General features: G+C 37.4%; 1 protein-coding gene across 1 annotated transcript; it reads right to left on the reverse strand.

Moving 5' to 3' along the window:
* Nucleotides 1–10,575: 10,575 nt before the first annotated feature.
* Nucleotides 10,576–12,267, reverse strand: LOC123246910 (taste receptor type 2 member 7-like). Its single transcript, XM_044675686.1, has 3 exons — nt 11,830–12,267; nt 11,366–11,487; nt 10,576–10,651 (listed from the first exon to the last, which is right to left on the reverse strand). The coding sequence occupies exons 1-3, from the start codon at nt 12,265–12,267 to the stop codon at nt 10,576–10,578; spliced, it is 636 nt and encodes a 211-aa protein (XP_044531621.1).
* Nucleotides 12,268–16,255: the final 3,988 nt, after the last annotated feature.

The following is a 16,255-nucleotide window of genomic DNA, read 5'->3' on the forward strand; positions in this document are numbered from 1 at the left end:
ATTGGGGAATGGCTTGATTTTTTTTTTGTACAATTGGCTTAGGTCCTTGTAAATTTAATCAATTAGACCTTTGTCAGAGGTTTTTGTTATAAAGATTTTTTTCCCCAATTTGTTGCTTCCCTTCTAATTTTGGTTGCATTGGTACAAAACCTTTTTAATTTGATATAATCAAAGTCATCCATTTTACATTTTGTAATGTTCTCTATCTCTTACTTGGTCTTAAATTCCTTCCTATCCCACAGATCTGACAGGTATACCATACTAAGTAAAAATAATTTATTTATGATTTCCCTCTTTATATTGAAGTCATTTACCCATTCTGAATTTATGTTTGTATAAAGTGTGAAATGTTGACCTAAACTTAATTTTCCCCATACTGTTTTCCATTTTTCCCAGCAGTTTTGTCAAATAATGAGTTCTTGTCCCAAAAGCTGGGCTCTTTGGGTTTATCATAGGCTGTCTTGCTGAGGTCACTTACCCCAAATCTATTCCCCTGATCCTCCCTTCTGTCTCTTAGTCAGTACCATATTGTTTTAATGACCACTGCTTTGTAGTATAGTTTAAGATCTGGTACTGCTAGGCCACCTTCCTTCATGTTTTTTTTTTATCATTTCCCTTGATATTCTTGATCTTTTGTTCTTCCAGATGAACTTTGTTATAATTTTTTCTAATTCTATAAAAAAGTTTTTTGGTAGTTTGATAGGTATAGTGCTGAATAAGTAAATTTGCTTGGGTAAGATTGCCATTTTTTAAATATTAGCTCTTCCTACCCATAAGCAATTAATGTTTCCCCAATTATTTAGATCTAGTTTTAATTGTGTAAAAAGTGTTTTTGTAGTTGTATTCATTCCTGTGTTTGTCTTGGAAGATGGATTTCTAAATATTTTGTATTGCCTAGAGCAGTGGTTCCCAAACTTTTTTTGGCCTACTGCTCCTTTTACAGAAAAAATATTACTTAGTGTCCCCTGTCACATACTATCACTGCCCCCTTACAGTTATTCACTGCCCCCAAATGCACCTGTGGCCATCACCGCCTTCCCTGGATCACTGCAGCACCCACCAGGGGGTGGTGGTGCCCACTTTGGGAATCACTGGTCTAGAGTGATTTTAAACGGAGTTTTTCTTTCTACCTCCTGTTGCTGAGTTTTGTTGAAATATATTGAAATGCTGCTGATTTACGTGGGTTGATCTTGTACCCTACAACTTTGCTGAAGTTATTAATTATTTCCACTAGACTTTTAGTTGAGTATAAATGCCATACAAATTTAAAGAGGTCAAGTTGTATGTGATGTAGTTCCACATATTAAAATTAAATAACATCTTTATGAAACTACAAAGATATGGAAAATCAGTCTCAATAATGGCTATGTGAAAGATGATATTTGTAAAACAATAAGAGAATATTTAAGTGGCAGGTCTACTAGTTTCGTCTGCATCACTCTTCTCTATACAATAGGAGAGAAAATTGTTGATGTTTGTACTATAAGTTTGAATATTTTTTCTATAACTTAGAAATCATCCTCTGGGCATGTATAATTCATCATCTTGCCTCCCCAACCATTCTAGACTTAACCACCATTTGTGTTAATACCTACCATCAACATTGATGTAGTTGCCTAGGCCATGCATTTTGGAATCATCTTTGATTCATCTTTCTCCCTGTCCTTGAGAATCCAAACAATGGTTGTTTGTGTGTATCATGATACAATTCAGCAAACATTTAAAAAATATCAGGTTCTAGGTAAGCAGATGACATAGAGATTAGGGTGTTGGAACCAGCTAAATCTGAATTCAATTTTTGCCTCAGGACCTATAAGCTCTGTACACCTAGTTGAGTCATGACATTTCTCTAGGCCTCAGTTTCTTCATCCATAAAATGAATTGGATGATCTCAGTGATATATAAGATCTCTCCCCAAAGAATGGATTTACTTTATATTATTCCTAGCCAATGTTGATTCAACTTAAAAGATCTCCAATGATAGATTGGACCACTTTGAGGTTCAGAGAGCTAGACATTTAAAGAAGACCTTTCTTAAACTGGTATCTCTTTCTTGGATCTTCTGTCTATTCCTCCTCCTTCTGTTCTCTAGAGACAAGCAGAAATGAAGAAACGTATGCAGAAAGTGGACCTCAGAGTTCTATTTGACTTCAATTCAGTCAGAAAGAGATGGGTCCAGTTCCTACTTTTGACACATATTAGCTGTATGCCCCTGGACAAATCCCTTAACTTCTGAGTACCCCCAGCAAATGTTCAAAACTTCAAGTTGTAGAAACGTTCATCTGAACTGGTAGGAGATTTCCTCCCTAGGAGCTCTCAACACTGTTAAGTCATAAAACTAGATCAAAACAAACAAAAATAATGAAAAAATCTCTTCTCACTTGTATTTCTCATTCTGTTCTCTGGAATAAAGCAGATTGGATCCATTCCTTTCACCCAAAGCATTAGAAGATGAACCTTAGGTCAAATTTTCAACTCTAGTTAATAGTATAAAGAATCTACTTATAACTGTTGAGGATAAGGTATGAGGTTATTTGCCTTTTTCATAGAAGGAAAAATTTTGTTTGGGCTTAGGCCATAGAACAGTAGCATATTTGGATATATATATATATATATATATATATATAGTTGGTCATCAGTTTGGAGGCAGGGAGGTTTAAGCTGATCACTCAAGAAGGCTGCCACATTGGTGTATGGCATTGAACTAGGTGCTAAGGATAGAGACAGAAACAAAATCACAGTCTGTGGCCACAAGGAGATTCCATTCTACTAGGTTTTGTGATACATACTCAAGCAAATTTAATTCAAGGGCAGCAACAAAATATTCTAGGAATATTGAGGAGAGACATAACACTAACAGCTTTGGGGTGGGGATATCTGGGCAGACAACAGGGAAGAATTTTAACAAGTGGTATCTAAGATGAACCTTAAAGGAATCAAAAGGCTAAAATTCAGATAGATTTCATTCCAGGCATGAGAGAGGGATTATAGAAGATGGAAGGTTAGACTAAAGCACTGCCTAAACCAAGATGCTGTGAAAGGTAGCAGTGTAAAGTTTGCCCCAAATAGTAAGACAAAGACAGCTAGGGCATCTGTTGAGTATTAGGCTATGGGCTTGATATGCTATTGTTACCAGTAGGGAGCCACCAAGAGTTTTGAAGATAAGGAGCTGTTGTTTCACACATATACAGGTGGAAATTTGGAGTTCCTGAAGATTTTAAAGAACAAGAGTGACATAATCAGGACAGACCAGAGTAGATCTCAGAATTGTTGCCTTGGTCACTGCATTAAAAGAAGGATTGGAGAGGGAAGGAGGTTGAAAATAAGAGGATGAATTAGGAAGCTATTACTATATCTCAAGGGAATATTAAAAAGGACCTGAACTAGACTTTTGGCATTAAGAAAGGAGAAAAATGGGAAGATGGGAAGAAAGTCATAGAGGCAGAATAAACAGGACTCTGATTCTTCAAGTTCCCTGCTCTCTCCACTGCACTTCCACTGCTACAGTTCTTGATCACATCTCTCTCTTGCCTTTAGCATCATAGTTACCCCTATAGTTGTTGGTTCCCCACCCTCTCGTCTTTCCTTCTTCCTTCTCTCCCACACAACTATGCTACTCAAGGCATCTTCCTCATCTATACCCTTTATGGTACTACTTGGGTCAAAAACCTTCACTGACTCAACTGCCTAGAGACTGAATTTGAACCTTTGAATCTGACATTCAATACTCCCAATATCCTGGCTTCAATCTTCTTTTCCAATCTTATATATTACTTTTCTCCTACACAACCCATCCCCAACTACAGCTAAATGGAGCTTCTCCAGAATGCATAAATACATGCTTTGAGTCTCCTTATTAGAGCTTTTACCCACACAGTTATTCCAGCATTGATTATATGGCTAGTTTTTGTCTTGTCAAAATTCCATCAGTCGTTCAAGGAGTAGGTCAAATGCCATTCCCCCAATCACATTCAAATGCTTGATGAGTTCCCACTATGAGCTGAACACTCTGCTTTTTCTGATCTCTCTAGAGATCATTTCCTTCCTCTTCCTTTCTTCCCTATCTGCTCTCACTATTATTACTAATTGTAATGTCTAGCATTTATATATGGTCAGTCAAGTGGCTCAGTGGATAGAATGCCATGCTTGGAATCAGAAAGACTCATCTTCCTGAGTTTCAAACTTTCCTCAGACACTAACTGTGCCTCTAGGCAAGTCACTTAACCATGTTTGCCTCAATTTCCTCAACTATAAAATAAACTGAAGGGGAAAATGGCAAATTAATCCAGTATCTTAGCCATGACAATCCCAGATGGGGTCACGAAAAGTCAGACATGAGCAAACACCAATAACAAGCATTTATGTAGCATTTTACAGTTTGCAAAGGAATTTACATATTTTATCTAATTTGATATTCACAAAATCCAGTATATTAGGTGCTATTATCATTTTCCAGAAGAACAAACTGAGGCTAAGAAAGGGTAAGTGATTCATGATCACATAGTTAATAATTGATGGAGGCAAGATTTGAACTCAGGACATCCTGCTTCCATGCATAGCACTCTCTCCACTCTGCCACCTAGACACCTTATTTTCCATATATCAACCATGTGAGGGAGTATCATGAAGAAGCTGTAGCTAAGGCTCAGTGGTAATGAAGGAATTGAAGCTTCATTTCTCCCCTGGATTATTTTCTTCAATCCCCACATTGTAGATTGTGGCTAGAGTCAATGTGACAGGAATACAAACCAGGCAAATCATGGAAAGATCATCTTCTCCCTATTTGCATCTCCTGGTTCCAATGTCTTGAACCGAGTGGTCTCCACCCTTATTTGATGTGTGGCTCCTGGAATACTGGAACATGTAAATTCCATAAAAGATAGTCAGAGAGCCTCGAAAATGGACTGAACTTTCCGATTAACCACAGAACTGGGAAGAGATAGAAACAGCTATCTCACTACCACATACTCAAAGGAAAAAAGCCAGTACTTCATATTTATGATTGGTTCTCCTTAAACTACCTTGAAAATGGGGCAGCTAGGTGTCTCAGTGGATAGAGAGCGAGGCCTGGACATGAGAAGTCCTGAGTTCAATCTGTCCTCATTCATTTCCTAGCTATGCGACCCTGAGCAAGTTACTTAACCCTAACTGCCTATCCCTTACTGCTATTCTGCCTTAATATACTTAGTATCCATTAGAAATTAAGAAACTTGGGTTATTAGTATCACTTCTAAGAAGGAAGGTAAGGTTATTAAAAACAACAACAACTTTGATGTGAAGATATTCTTATAAAACAACACTCCTTCCCCACCACCCTTCCCGACTTCTCTTTGTCAACTCTTTCCATCATCCTTAGAATGTACTTGCATTTCATCATCATTGCTGGGTCTAAGTCAGTGGTTGCCAAACTTTTTTGGCCTCCCGCCCCCTTTAAAATGTTACTTAGCGCCCCCTGGAAATTATGAAACTATTGAACTCAGAATAGAATGTAATACAAAAAAAAGTGTGGCCATCACCGCTCCCCTGGATCACCACAGCACCCACCAGGGGGCGGTAATGCCCACTTTGGGAATCATTGGTCTAGAGTAAGAAGACCTGAGTAAAAATTATGTCTCCAATATTTACTAGCTATGCAACCCTGGGAAAGTCTCTGTTTGCTTTCAGTTTCCTTATCTGTAAAAATGGGGACGATAATAGTATCTCTCAGAATGGCTGTGTGGATCAAATGAGTTAATAATTTTAAAGCATTAGCACAATGCCTGGTGCAAAACAGGTGTTATAGAAATTCTATCCATTGTTATTATTATTATCCACAAGACTGAATTAGGCTCCATTCGCAGAGATCAATAGTACCCTCTGTTTCTTCTGATTAGAAAGTGCAGGAATGAACTCCTCCTCAAACCTCCATTTAGGGAGGGTATCTGGATCAAACATTATTCTCCTTTGGACTTTTCCATAATGGCATTATAACTTTTCTCCTCTCTATCTGCTCCATTCCCCTTTTCAACCTCCTTTTGTGTGTTATCTTCCATCATTAGATTGATCATAAGGTCTTGGAGGGTAAGGATTATCTTTCTTTTTTGTACTTATATCCCCAGGGTTTAGCATAGTACTGGGCACATAGCAGGCAATTAATAAATACTCATTGAGTAACATTTTAAATTATTTTTTATTTCTCCTTTGTATTGAATTACATATTTATTCTCTTTAGCAACTTACTTATGTGGTTAGTTCAAAATGTCTCTTCTCTTTATCTCTTTAAAAAGTTGGTTTTCTATTATTGCACCTTTTTCTAAGAAGGATTTTTTACTTTACTCTCTTGCTTACTCTACTTTCCAGGGTATTTTGAATTTTCTGATTGTGGACTATGTCTTCATTTATTCTTTTCTATTCTTTTTGTGTCCCTCATTGGGTCAAAATTATCCAGTATCATCATCACTCCTCAAAACTTTTTGTTTCTGTGACTTTTTAGATTTTGCTTCATCTTCCCTTTTCTGCTTTGCTTCACTCTTAGAAATAGTTTCTGAGAGGGAAAAAGTTTTGAACAGAAACAGGCTAAAGGAATATGCTGTTTTATAACTCAGTGAAATTCCAAAGAGCTTTTTAAAATGGTTAGATCAGTTCAGTTCCACCAACAATGTATTAGAGCCCCCATCCTTTCTACATCCTCTCCAACATTTTGACCTTTTGTCATTTTAGTTAATCTGATAAGTATGAAAGGACACCTTAGAATTGTTTTGGTTTGCATTTCCCTAATCAGTAGTGATTTAGAGCAGTGATGGGCAAACTTTTTAAAGAGGGGGGTCAAAGGAAAGGAAATGCTCATCTGTCAGTCTATTTTTAAGGCAACTCTTTCCAAGTTTTATTGTATTGTGTCCTACTCGTTGTATTCATCAGATCAGGAATAATGTCCTGCAGCCGGATAGAACACTTCAGGGGGCCGCATCTGGCCCACTGGCCGTAGTTTGTCCATCATTAATTTAGAGCATTTTGTCATGTATCTTGTTTTCTTCACCAAAAAATTGTCTGGTCATATCACTTGTCCATTTATCAGTTGGGATATGGCTCTTATTCCCATAAATTTGATAAAGTTCTAGATATGAAACTTCTATCTAGGATATTATGAAAATTTCTCCCCTCATTTTCTAACTTTTCTTCTAACCTTGGCAACATTTGTTTTATTTGTACAAAGTGTTTCCAATTTATTGTAATCAAAATTATCCCATTTACTATCTCATAATTATCTCTATCTCTTGTTTAATCGTAAATATCTCTCCCATCTATAAATCTGACAGGTAATATGTTCCTTGTTCCTCTAATTTTGTTATTATAACTCCTTTTATGTCTTGATATTATATCAATTTAGATCTTATCTTAGTGAATGGTATAAGATACTGGTCTATACCTAGTTTCCTTCTAACTACTTTCCAATTATCATAACAATTTTTACCAAATAGTGATTTCTTATCTCCAAAGCCTTCCTGGATCTATACTTTTGTGAAATACAAGGTTACTATAATCTTTTCATAATATTTTTTGAATGTCTATCCTGTCCCATTGGTCTGCCTTGCTATTTCTCAGCCAGTACCAGATAGTTTTGATAATTATTGCTTTCTAATAGTTTAAATCTGGTTATAGAAGATTGGCACACATATGTAGTTTCGATAGAGTTAAGAATGAATTAGACTGGGGGCAGCTGGGTAGCTCAGTGGATTGAGAGTCAGGCCTAGAGACGGGAAGTCCTAAGTTCAAATCTGGCTTCAGACACTTCCCAGCTGGGTGACCCTGGGCAAGTCATTTGACCCCCGTTGCCCACCCTTACCACTCTTCCACCAAGGAGTCAATACACAGAAGTTAAGGGTTTAAAAAAAAATACCTAGAGACAGGAGGTCCTGGGTTCAAATCCAGCCTCAGATACTTCCCAGCTGGGTGACCCTGGGCAATCACTTGACCCCCATTGCCCACCCTTACCACTCTTCCACCTAGGAACCAATACACAGAAGTTAAGGGTTTAAAAAAAATTAAAAAAAAAAGAATGAATTAGACTAAGAATTTTGGAAAGCAGATTCAATTTGCACAAATAAAGTGATTAAATATTCATATTCTTTGACCCATTTTTCTACATTTAACTCAAAGAAGTCAACAATAAAAAAGAAAGGTCTCATATACACTGAATTATTTATTATAGCAATTATAATAGTAACAAAGAAATGGAAACAAAGTCATCCACCAATCAAGAAGAGTGGCTAATCAAATTGTGGCAACTGAACATAGTAGAATATTATTGTCCTACACAACATAATAATGATAATGGATACAGGGAAACCTGGGGAGATATCTATGAACTGATGCACAGTGCAATAAACAATAACCAAGCAAAGTATCTACATAATAACTATGACAGTAGATATGGGGGAAATTATTAAAACTAAGCAACAAAAATTATAATTAGATGGCTCTCTAGGAAGAAGAGAAAGTAGAGAGAGATATTTGGGGAAATGCAAATGACATAAAAACAAAAATATAAATAAAATTTCGGTATTTTTAAGTCTAAACTAATCTCTTTCCAGCTTCTATCAACTGCTTCTGATTTTATCTCGTAGAGACAACTAGAATAATTCCAAACCATTGTTAACATGGAAAAAAACAGAACGACCTAAGTAGTCAGAAAAACCAAATCTTTAGTCGGGAAAGGGATAAGTTCAATATTCTGCCACGTTCAGAGCCCAGCGCCAGAAATCTTTTACAGGGACTATACACTGGGACTCTGGAGACAGTATCCCTGGGAGAAATCACAAGAGATGATAGCTCCAAAGAGTGACAGAACTTGGAGGTCTTTTATACCCTTTGGAGAACTAGGTACAGCAAGCATACACAGAGAAGCTACAAGCAGGCTGTGAAGAGATCGGCAGCCAGTCTCAGGGGTATTAGGGAGAGGTCAAGTATAACAGTAACAAAGGAAAGGGTCAAACTAAGAGCTGGGCTTCCTGAGAGAGGACTTTAATACAATGGGAGAATCCTCTAAAACAAATAAAGGCCCTCAACATTTTGACTACTTTTACTAATCCCACCAAAACTAGGGTCCCCAAACAGTTTAAGGTCTACAGTTCAGCTCAAAACAGGTGTGCCTGGTACTGGGGTTTCTCAAAGGGCAAGGGTCATCTTGGGGTATCCAGATTTCAAGTTGACACCATCTTCCACATGACAATCCTTCAAATTTCTTAAAGAAAGTTATAATGTCCCATCCTTAGTCTTTGCCTCTCCAGACTAAATGCCTATGACATTTCCTTTAATGGGTCTTCATAGATTATAAACCTGAGTCCCTTCATCATCTTGGTTGTCCTCCTTTGGCCACTCTCTAGCTTACTGATATTCTTCTTAAAAAATGCTCAGAACTGAACATACTCTTCCAAATGTGGTCTTATCAAAATCAGGTATGCAGGGGCTAACCCTTCCTGATTCTTTTTGAGATATTCCATTAGTTAAAAATCCTTTCTTAAAAATCAAGGAATCCAGGTGGAGAACTATTGTTTATTTAAGAAGTAATTGCAGTTGGAAAGATGGCATCTTGGCGTGATGGGATGATGGCAGATGGATTGAGCTGTTCAGGAGGATTATAGATCTATTTGTAGTAGAGTTTAAACATCTATTATATAAAGGAATGTGCCTTGTCTCCTCAGTCTTCTGGAACCTTGAAATCAGAGAATGGGAGGACCTCATCTGATGCAAATTCAATACATAGAAATTCAGGTATAGGAGACTAGCAGACAAAAAATAAAGTCAGAAAAATATGTAAAATAAAAAAAAAATCACACACTAAATTCATGCCATTTCCCCAAAGGAGTAAAGTCTCACAGCAGTTTGTCTAATCATACTCATTCTCACTCTGAAAAGCACTAGTGATATAACTAGTGTTATATTATTTTGCACCAAGCATTAACTCTTACATCAGTCTTTGTCAGGCATTCTCACTTGTAACAAGTCTTGTCCACCTGAGAACAGAGCTTCTTTTTGTTTCATTAATGCTATTTAATTATTAATAATGGTTCCAAAGTAGAAGAGGAGTGATGCTATGAGCTTTGATATATCTAAGAAAAGTCATAAAACGTCTAAGTATGTTCATAGAAGAAATAGTTATTAAGTAATGAGGTTTACTCTTATGTGCAATTTTCAACTTAGGTGATGGGTCCTGGAACATATTGGTCATTAAAACAAAGTTCTATTGCATAGGGCTTTGCAGGGATAACCTCACACCTACTATGGTGTCCACATCATCACTGAAGGGTTTTTTTTTCCTAGAGTCTTGATGTTTGATGAGTTTTCCCAGTCTTTCCAAAAGGATTTGGGTGACAATTACTGCCATGTGTGCCTTCTTCCCAATAGTAGAAGTTTTCATTTTATAATGTGGTCTACCATTACCCACTCAGGGAAACTGATTTTTCTTTGCTCTTTCCTCAATAAGAATAAGCATGTCATCTAAGAAACAGAGTTTATCTGGGCTGACACTTGACACTGACATGAGTTTCCTCTTCAGCAAAATAGCTTGCCCAGAACCCTCAGCTAGGGGCAAAAACTCTACATTGCAAATGCTTGCTTTTGGATCAGAGGACCAGAGTCAGGTGGGCCGATGAAGAAATCTGACACCAAGTGTCTGGGAACAGAGAATAGATAATAAATAGAATAAAATAAGCACATTCTATTTGGAGTCATAGGGCTTGGGTTCAAGTCTTGTTCCTGCTAGTAACTATGTATATAATTCTGGACAAGTTACCCAACTTGTCTGGTTTCCCTGTTTCTTTTCTGTAAAATGAGAGTTAGGGACTAAATATCCATTCTAGTTCCACATCTACAATCTTGTGACTTCTCTTGGTCCTGAGTTCCCTCATTTATAAAATGAGGGGATTGAACTAGATAGAATCAGAGGTTGCATCACTCATCTTTCGATCCTATGATTTGTGGGATCTCTTTTGGTGTTAGATCTGATACGGAGGTTCTCTGGATCTCATTTTCCTCAACTGTAAAATGAGGGGGTTGGCCTAAATGACCTCTGAGACCGCTTACTACTCTATTCCTACGATGTTATGTCCCAAAGGCCATCCCTATTCCATAGTTCTGATTTTGTAACAACAAGCACATCAAATCTTGTCCAGAGAGTCACAGGGTTGCTTGAGGAGCCCAGAATCAACTCACTATTAGACAATTCCTGCCATTCAGTGATGTCAGTGATGTACCCCCTGGCCAGAATGGAGAAACTAAGAAAGAAAAACAAATCTTCCATGTTTACTTATTGGTCCTTAGAAGGTTCCATGGTTCTCTAAACTGCTCAACCTAAGATTTTCCTCCTCTGAGGCAGAGCAGGACTTGCCTCCACATCCATAGGGATGACTGCCTTAGTTTGTTATTTCCCAGAATCAGGATGAAAGGATGGACTGAGGGATAAACACCTGCTATGACAACTCCCAGCATTTCTACCATCCTTTTTTCCAGCTTAGAAGAGGATGAGATAGTTATGAAAACACCCACATAGTAGAAAATGATGAGAAAGAAGAAGGAGAGCATCCATATCATAACTCTTCTATGTGCCTCTGTGCTGGGATCCCTGCAGCCAGTGGCATTGAGACGCATCTTCTGGGTGTGTCTCCAGAGGGACAAGACCAGCAGGAAACTGGAGATCATAGATATAATCAAGAGGATGAGAGGCCCAAGATAGAATAGAATATGCATAACTGTTAAGTGAGTCTTCCTCATCTGGAAAAACCCAGTGTTGTTTTTTTCCTCTTTTCTTTCTATGGTCTTAATGAATTTATTTGTGAATTCCTTTCTCAGGAGAAGACTTATAAACAAGAACATTAGTGAGGATCCCAGCAAGATCATGAGAACCACCCTGTTCATTCTCCACTTGAGCCAGAGGAAGAGAGGGTGGGAGAAGTGGGCAATCTTCAGGAAGTAGAAGACGCTGAGGCAGGTGACAAAGGAGATATTGGAGTAGCTGGCTATCATCCACAGATGACTGAGGATTAGAAAGGTTTCACTGGTTTCATATATGTGCCTGTAAAGTAACCCCAGCATCCTATCGACTAACATAAGCAACAGCAGACAGATTCGAGAGAAGGCCAGACTCAAGAAGATGAAATTCACCAACGATATCTTCCTACTTTTCACCCAATCTATGCAGTTCACAAGGCCAATGAACACATTGATCAAAATCCCCATTATAGCTTCCCCAGCTAGCATGATCAGACATATATTCTCTGGTACACTTAGCATCCTTGCTGGATATAGTAGCTAAACCACAGACTGTAGAGTTGGACAGCTTGTATTTAAATCCCCCCTCTGATACTTAGTTAGGAACTCTGAGGTCTTGGCCAAGTCATTTCCTTTTCTGAGTTTCAGTTTTTTCATTTGTAAAATGGGAGTCTTGGCTTGTAATGTCTCTGGGGTTCCTTCAAACTCCAGATCAATAATGAATATAGTCCCATTTGAAAATAGCCCATATGGATTAGTATTTAGTATTCATCTTGGATCCTAACTGGTCCCCCATCTCAGGACCAAATATTCTTGTCCCTGATGGGAATGAAGCTATTACATGCCACTCACCCTATTTTCTTCTAAGCTTTCTGACTTCTAGTTTTCAGTTTGGACACACTCAACTTCACTCTGCAGGTATTGCTAAAGGGGACAAGTTCCCAGCTGTGATGGTACTCCTATTTGCTGAAATGCAAATTGTGTAGATTATCTTTCAGAGCTTGGCATTTTTTTTCCCTCAACTTAACTTGTCCCTGTTCTAGCGTGGTGGATCTTTTGGAGATGGACAACCCCTCTAGGGGGTTGAGTTTCCCCATCTACAAAATCTCCAATGTGCCACTTCATGGGGTGGGTAAAGACAGACCAGCACTTTCATTTAGGCATATCACTGACAAATAAATAAATTCTGGTTGCTAATGCTGTTCTATCATATAGCATTTACGTTTCTTTTGTAAATTTGTGTCATTTGCAAGAAGGCACAACTTCTACATCAGAGACAAAACTATGCAACAAAGGAGCCAAAGAGAAAGTCTCATGCCAAGGATTAGAGACTTCTCTCCCTAGTGACAATAAGTTATTAATCAAAATTCATTGGGTTGAATTGTTTCACGAACTATGAATTTAGCAAACTCCCTGCCCATGTCTTTCCCTAATCTCATTCTGTCTTCCACTTAGCCTAAAATGCAGATGACAATGGCTCTCGGGCAATCAATAAACTCTAGTGGCTTCCTAATATTCCTATTCCTATCCAAGACGAGATCTAAAGTTATCTGGCCTTTAAAGCCCTTAATTACTTGGCTCTTTCCTATCTTTCCAATCTTCATACATTTAATTCCTCTTCTCTTTCCCTACAATCTGGCAACAGAGTTTCCTTGTGCCTTGAACAAGATCCTGTGCTTTTTCACTGTCTCTCATTCCTGGAATGTACTCTCTCCTCTCCTCTGCCTACTGCTTTCTCTAGCTACTGTCAAGACTCAAATCAAACCCCACTTCCTGCAAGAGTCAGTTTCTGGCTCCCCTTTGCTCTCCCCATGCTCCTCATCCCTTCCCACACATTTTAAGTGCCTTCCCTCTGAGACTATCTCCATTATTTCCTATATTAATCTCATTGTACATAGCAGATTGCATGTTGTTTTGTAAGCCCCTTGAGGGCAGACACTATTTTTGTATTTCCAGTGCTTATCACAGTGTATGGCAAATACTAGGTATTTAATAAATTCTTATTGATCATTATGACCCAGCTCATATTTTATCTTTGTCAATTGTCTTTGGAAAACCACTAATATTATTTCTGTTGTTTTAATATTTTTATAGAAAAAGAGATAGTCTAAAATAATTTGCATTCCATCCTAGCTCCTAATAATCACAAGTTCCCAAGGGTGTATTTAACTGAGATTAATTGAGGTTATTCATTTCACCTTTAAAAAAAAATCCTGTCAAGCCTCTATTTCTTCACAAGTATTTCTTCTGTTTTCTAAGATGCCCCCCAAATTCCTCAAATGGCTTCATGACATTTACAAGATTTGTCACTAATGTGAGGTCTCAATTAGGGCAAACAATGACTCCTGTTATTTGAATCCACACTGCATATTTCTATTGGGTTGTATCATCAGATTACCATATTTTACATAATTATGACTTTAAATATAACTATACTATATTTATAAATACTATAGTTTGTAGTATTTGTTATTTTTATTTACATTGATGTGGATAATGGATAGATAGATACATTTATGTATATGTATATAGACAGACAGAGAGATAGATGGATAATAGATGGATAGGTGGATAGATAGATAGAGAGGTGGACGGATGGATGGATGGATAGATGGATGGATGGATGGATGGATGGGTAGATAGATACGTATTTAGATATTTGTGTACGTATGTATATTTTCCTGGTTCTCTGTGCTTTAAATCAGTTTATACAAGTTTTTATGTTTCTCTGAATTCCTTATGCACAACACTTGTTATGGTACAATAAAATTTTATTATATAAGTATTCCATAACTTGTTTAGTTATTGCTCCATTTATGGGACTCTACTTAGTTTCTAAATATTTCTTAGAAGATTAAAAATTGTGATTATAACTATTTCTTTTACTATGAAAAACTTTTCTTTTTATACTCTGATTTTAAGTGAGATTTCTAAGTCAAAAAGTATAGACATTTTAATTACTTTTTCTCTCATAATTCCAAATTGAATCCCAGAATTGTTTAATCATTCATACATCTATTAAGAGTGCATTTGTTTGCTTTTCTTCTATTTACATTTTGTCACTTCAACTGAATTGCTTGAGGTAAGACAAATCTTAGAAAGTTTAAAATTGCATTTACCTTAGGATAGTGGTTTGAGACAAAAGTTCACATGACTTTTAACAGGTTATAAATTTTTTGAGAACCTGCATTCACCAGCTTTTTTGGAGAATGACTTAGCACTTTATATATTTATGACACCTCCCTCCAGATTTAGGCTTTCATATTTTATTAGAGATTTTGGATACAAAGATTTTCCTCAGACAAAAATTTATTATGATCTTCTTTAATCTTTGGTCAAGAATTCTTTTTCAATTTTTATTTATTAATTAGTTTAATTAATTAATTTAAAATATTTTTCCATGGTTACCGGATTCATATTCTTTTTAAAAAATATTTATTAATATTCATTTTTAACATGGTTACATGATTCATGCTCCTACTTTTCCCTTCACCCCCCGCACCCCCCCCATGCCGATGCACATTTCCACTGGTTTTATCATGTGTCATTGATCAAGGCCCATTTCCAAATTGTTGATAGTTGCATTGGTATGGTAGTTTCAAGTCTACATCCCCAATCATGTCCACCCCGACCCATGCGTTCAAGCAGTTGTTTTTCTTATATGTTTCCTCTCCTGCAGTCCTTCCTCTGAATGTGGGTAGCATCTTTTCCATAAATCCCTCACAACTGTCCTGTGTCATTGCATTGCTGCTGGTACAAAGGTCCATTACATTCAATTTTACCATAGTATATCAGTCTCTGTGTACAGTGTTTCATATTCTTTTTCTCCCCTTCTATCTCCCCAATCCCATAGCCAATGATCAATTTAATTGGATTTTACATGTATCATTGATCAAGAACTATCTTCATATTATTATTATTTTTTTTTATAAACTCTTACATTCTGTCTTGGAATCAATACTGTGTATTGGTTCCAAGGCAGAAGAATGGTAAAGGCTAGGCAATAGAGGCTAAGTGGCTTGCCCAGGGTCACACAGCTAGGAAGTGGCTGAGGTCACATTTGGACCCAGGACGTCCTGTCTCTAGGTCTGGCTCTCAATCCACTGAACTACCCAGCTGCCTCCTATTTCCATATTATTAATATTTACATTAGAGTGATCATGTAGAGCAGGGGTCAGCAACGTATGGCTCTTTTGAGGGCTAGATATGGCTCTTTCTGCAGGAGCCATAAAGTCCTTTTTTTTTTTTTTTCCAGGCGCTGTTCCAGGAGCGGCACTGTGAGCACTGCATGGCTCTCATGAAATTACATTTTAAAAAATGTGGCGTTCATGGCTCTCACGGCCAAAAAGGTTGCCGACCCCTGATGTAGAATCTACATTTCCAATCATATTCCCATCGAACCATGTGATCAAGGAGATGTTTTTCTCTTGCGTTTCTGCTCCCACAGTTCTTTCTCTGGATGTGGATACATTCTTTCTCATAAGTCCCTCAGAAATGTTTTAGATCATTG

The sequence above is a fragment of the Gracilinanus agilis genome, chromosome 4, assembly GCF_016433145.1.
Source record: "Gracilinanus agilis isolate LMUSP501 chromosome 4, AgileGrace, whole genome shotgun sequence".
Lineage (NCBI taxonomy): Eukaryota > Metazoa > Chordata > Mammalia > Didelphimorphia > Didelphidae > Gracilinanus > Gracilinanus agilis.

Coding starts and splice junctions, on each gene's coding strand:
- LOC123246910 (XM_044675686.1), bottom strand. CDS start 12,267: ATGCTAAGTGTACCAGAGAATATATGTCTGATCATGCTAGCTGGGGAA. Junction 11,488..11,829: donor TGTTCTTGTTTATAAGTCTT/CTCCTGAGAAAG, acceptor TCCTCTTCTAAG/CTGGAAAAAAGGATGGTAGA. Junction 10,652..11,365: donor TCATCCCTATGGATGTGGAG/GCAAGTCCTGCT, acceptor CTCTGTTCCCAG/ACACTTGGTGTCAGATTTCT.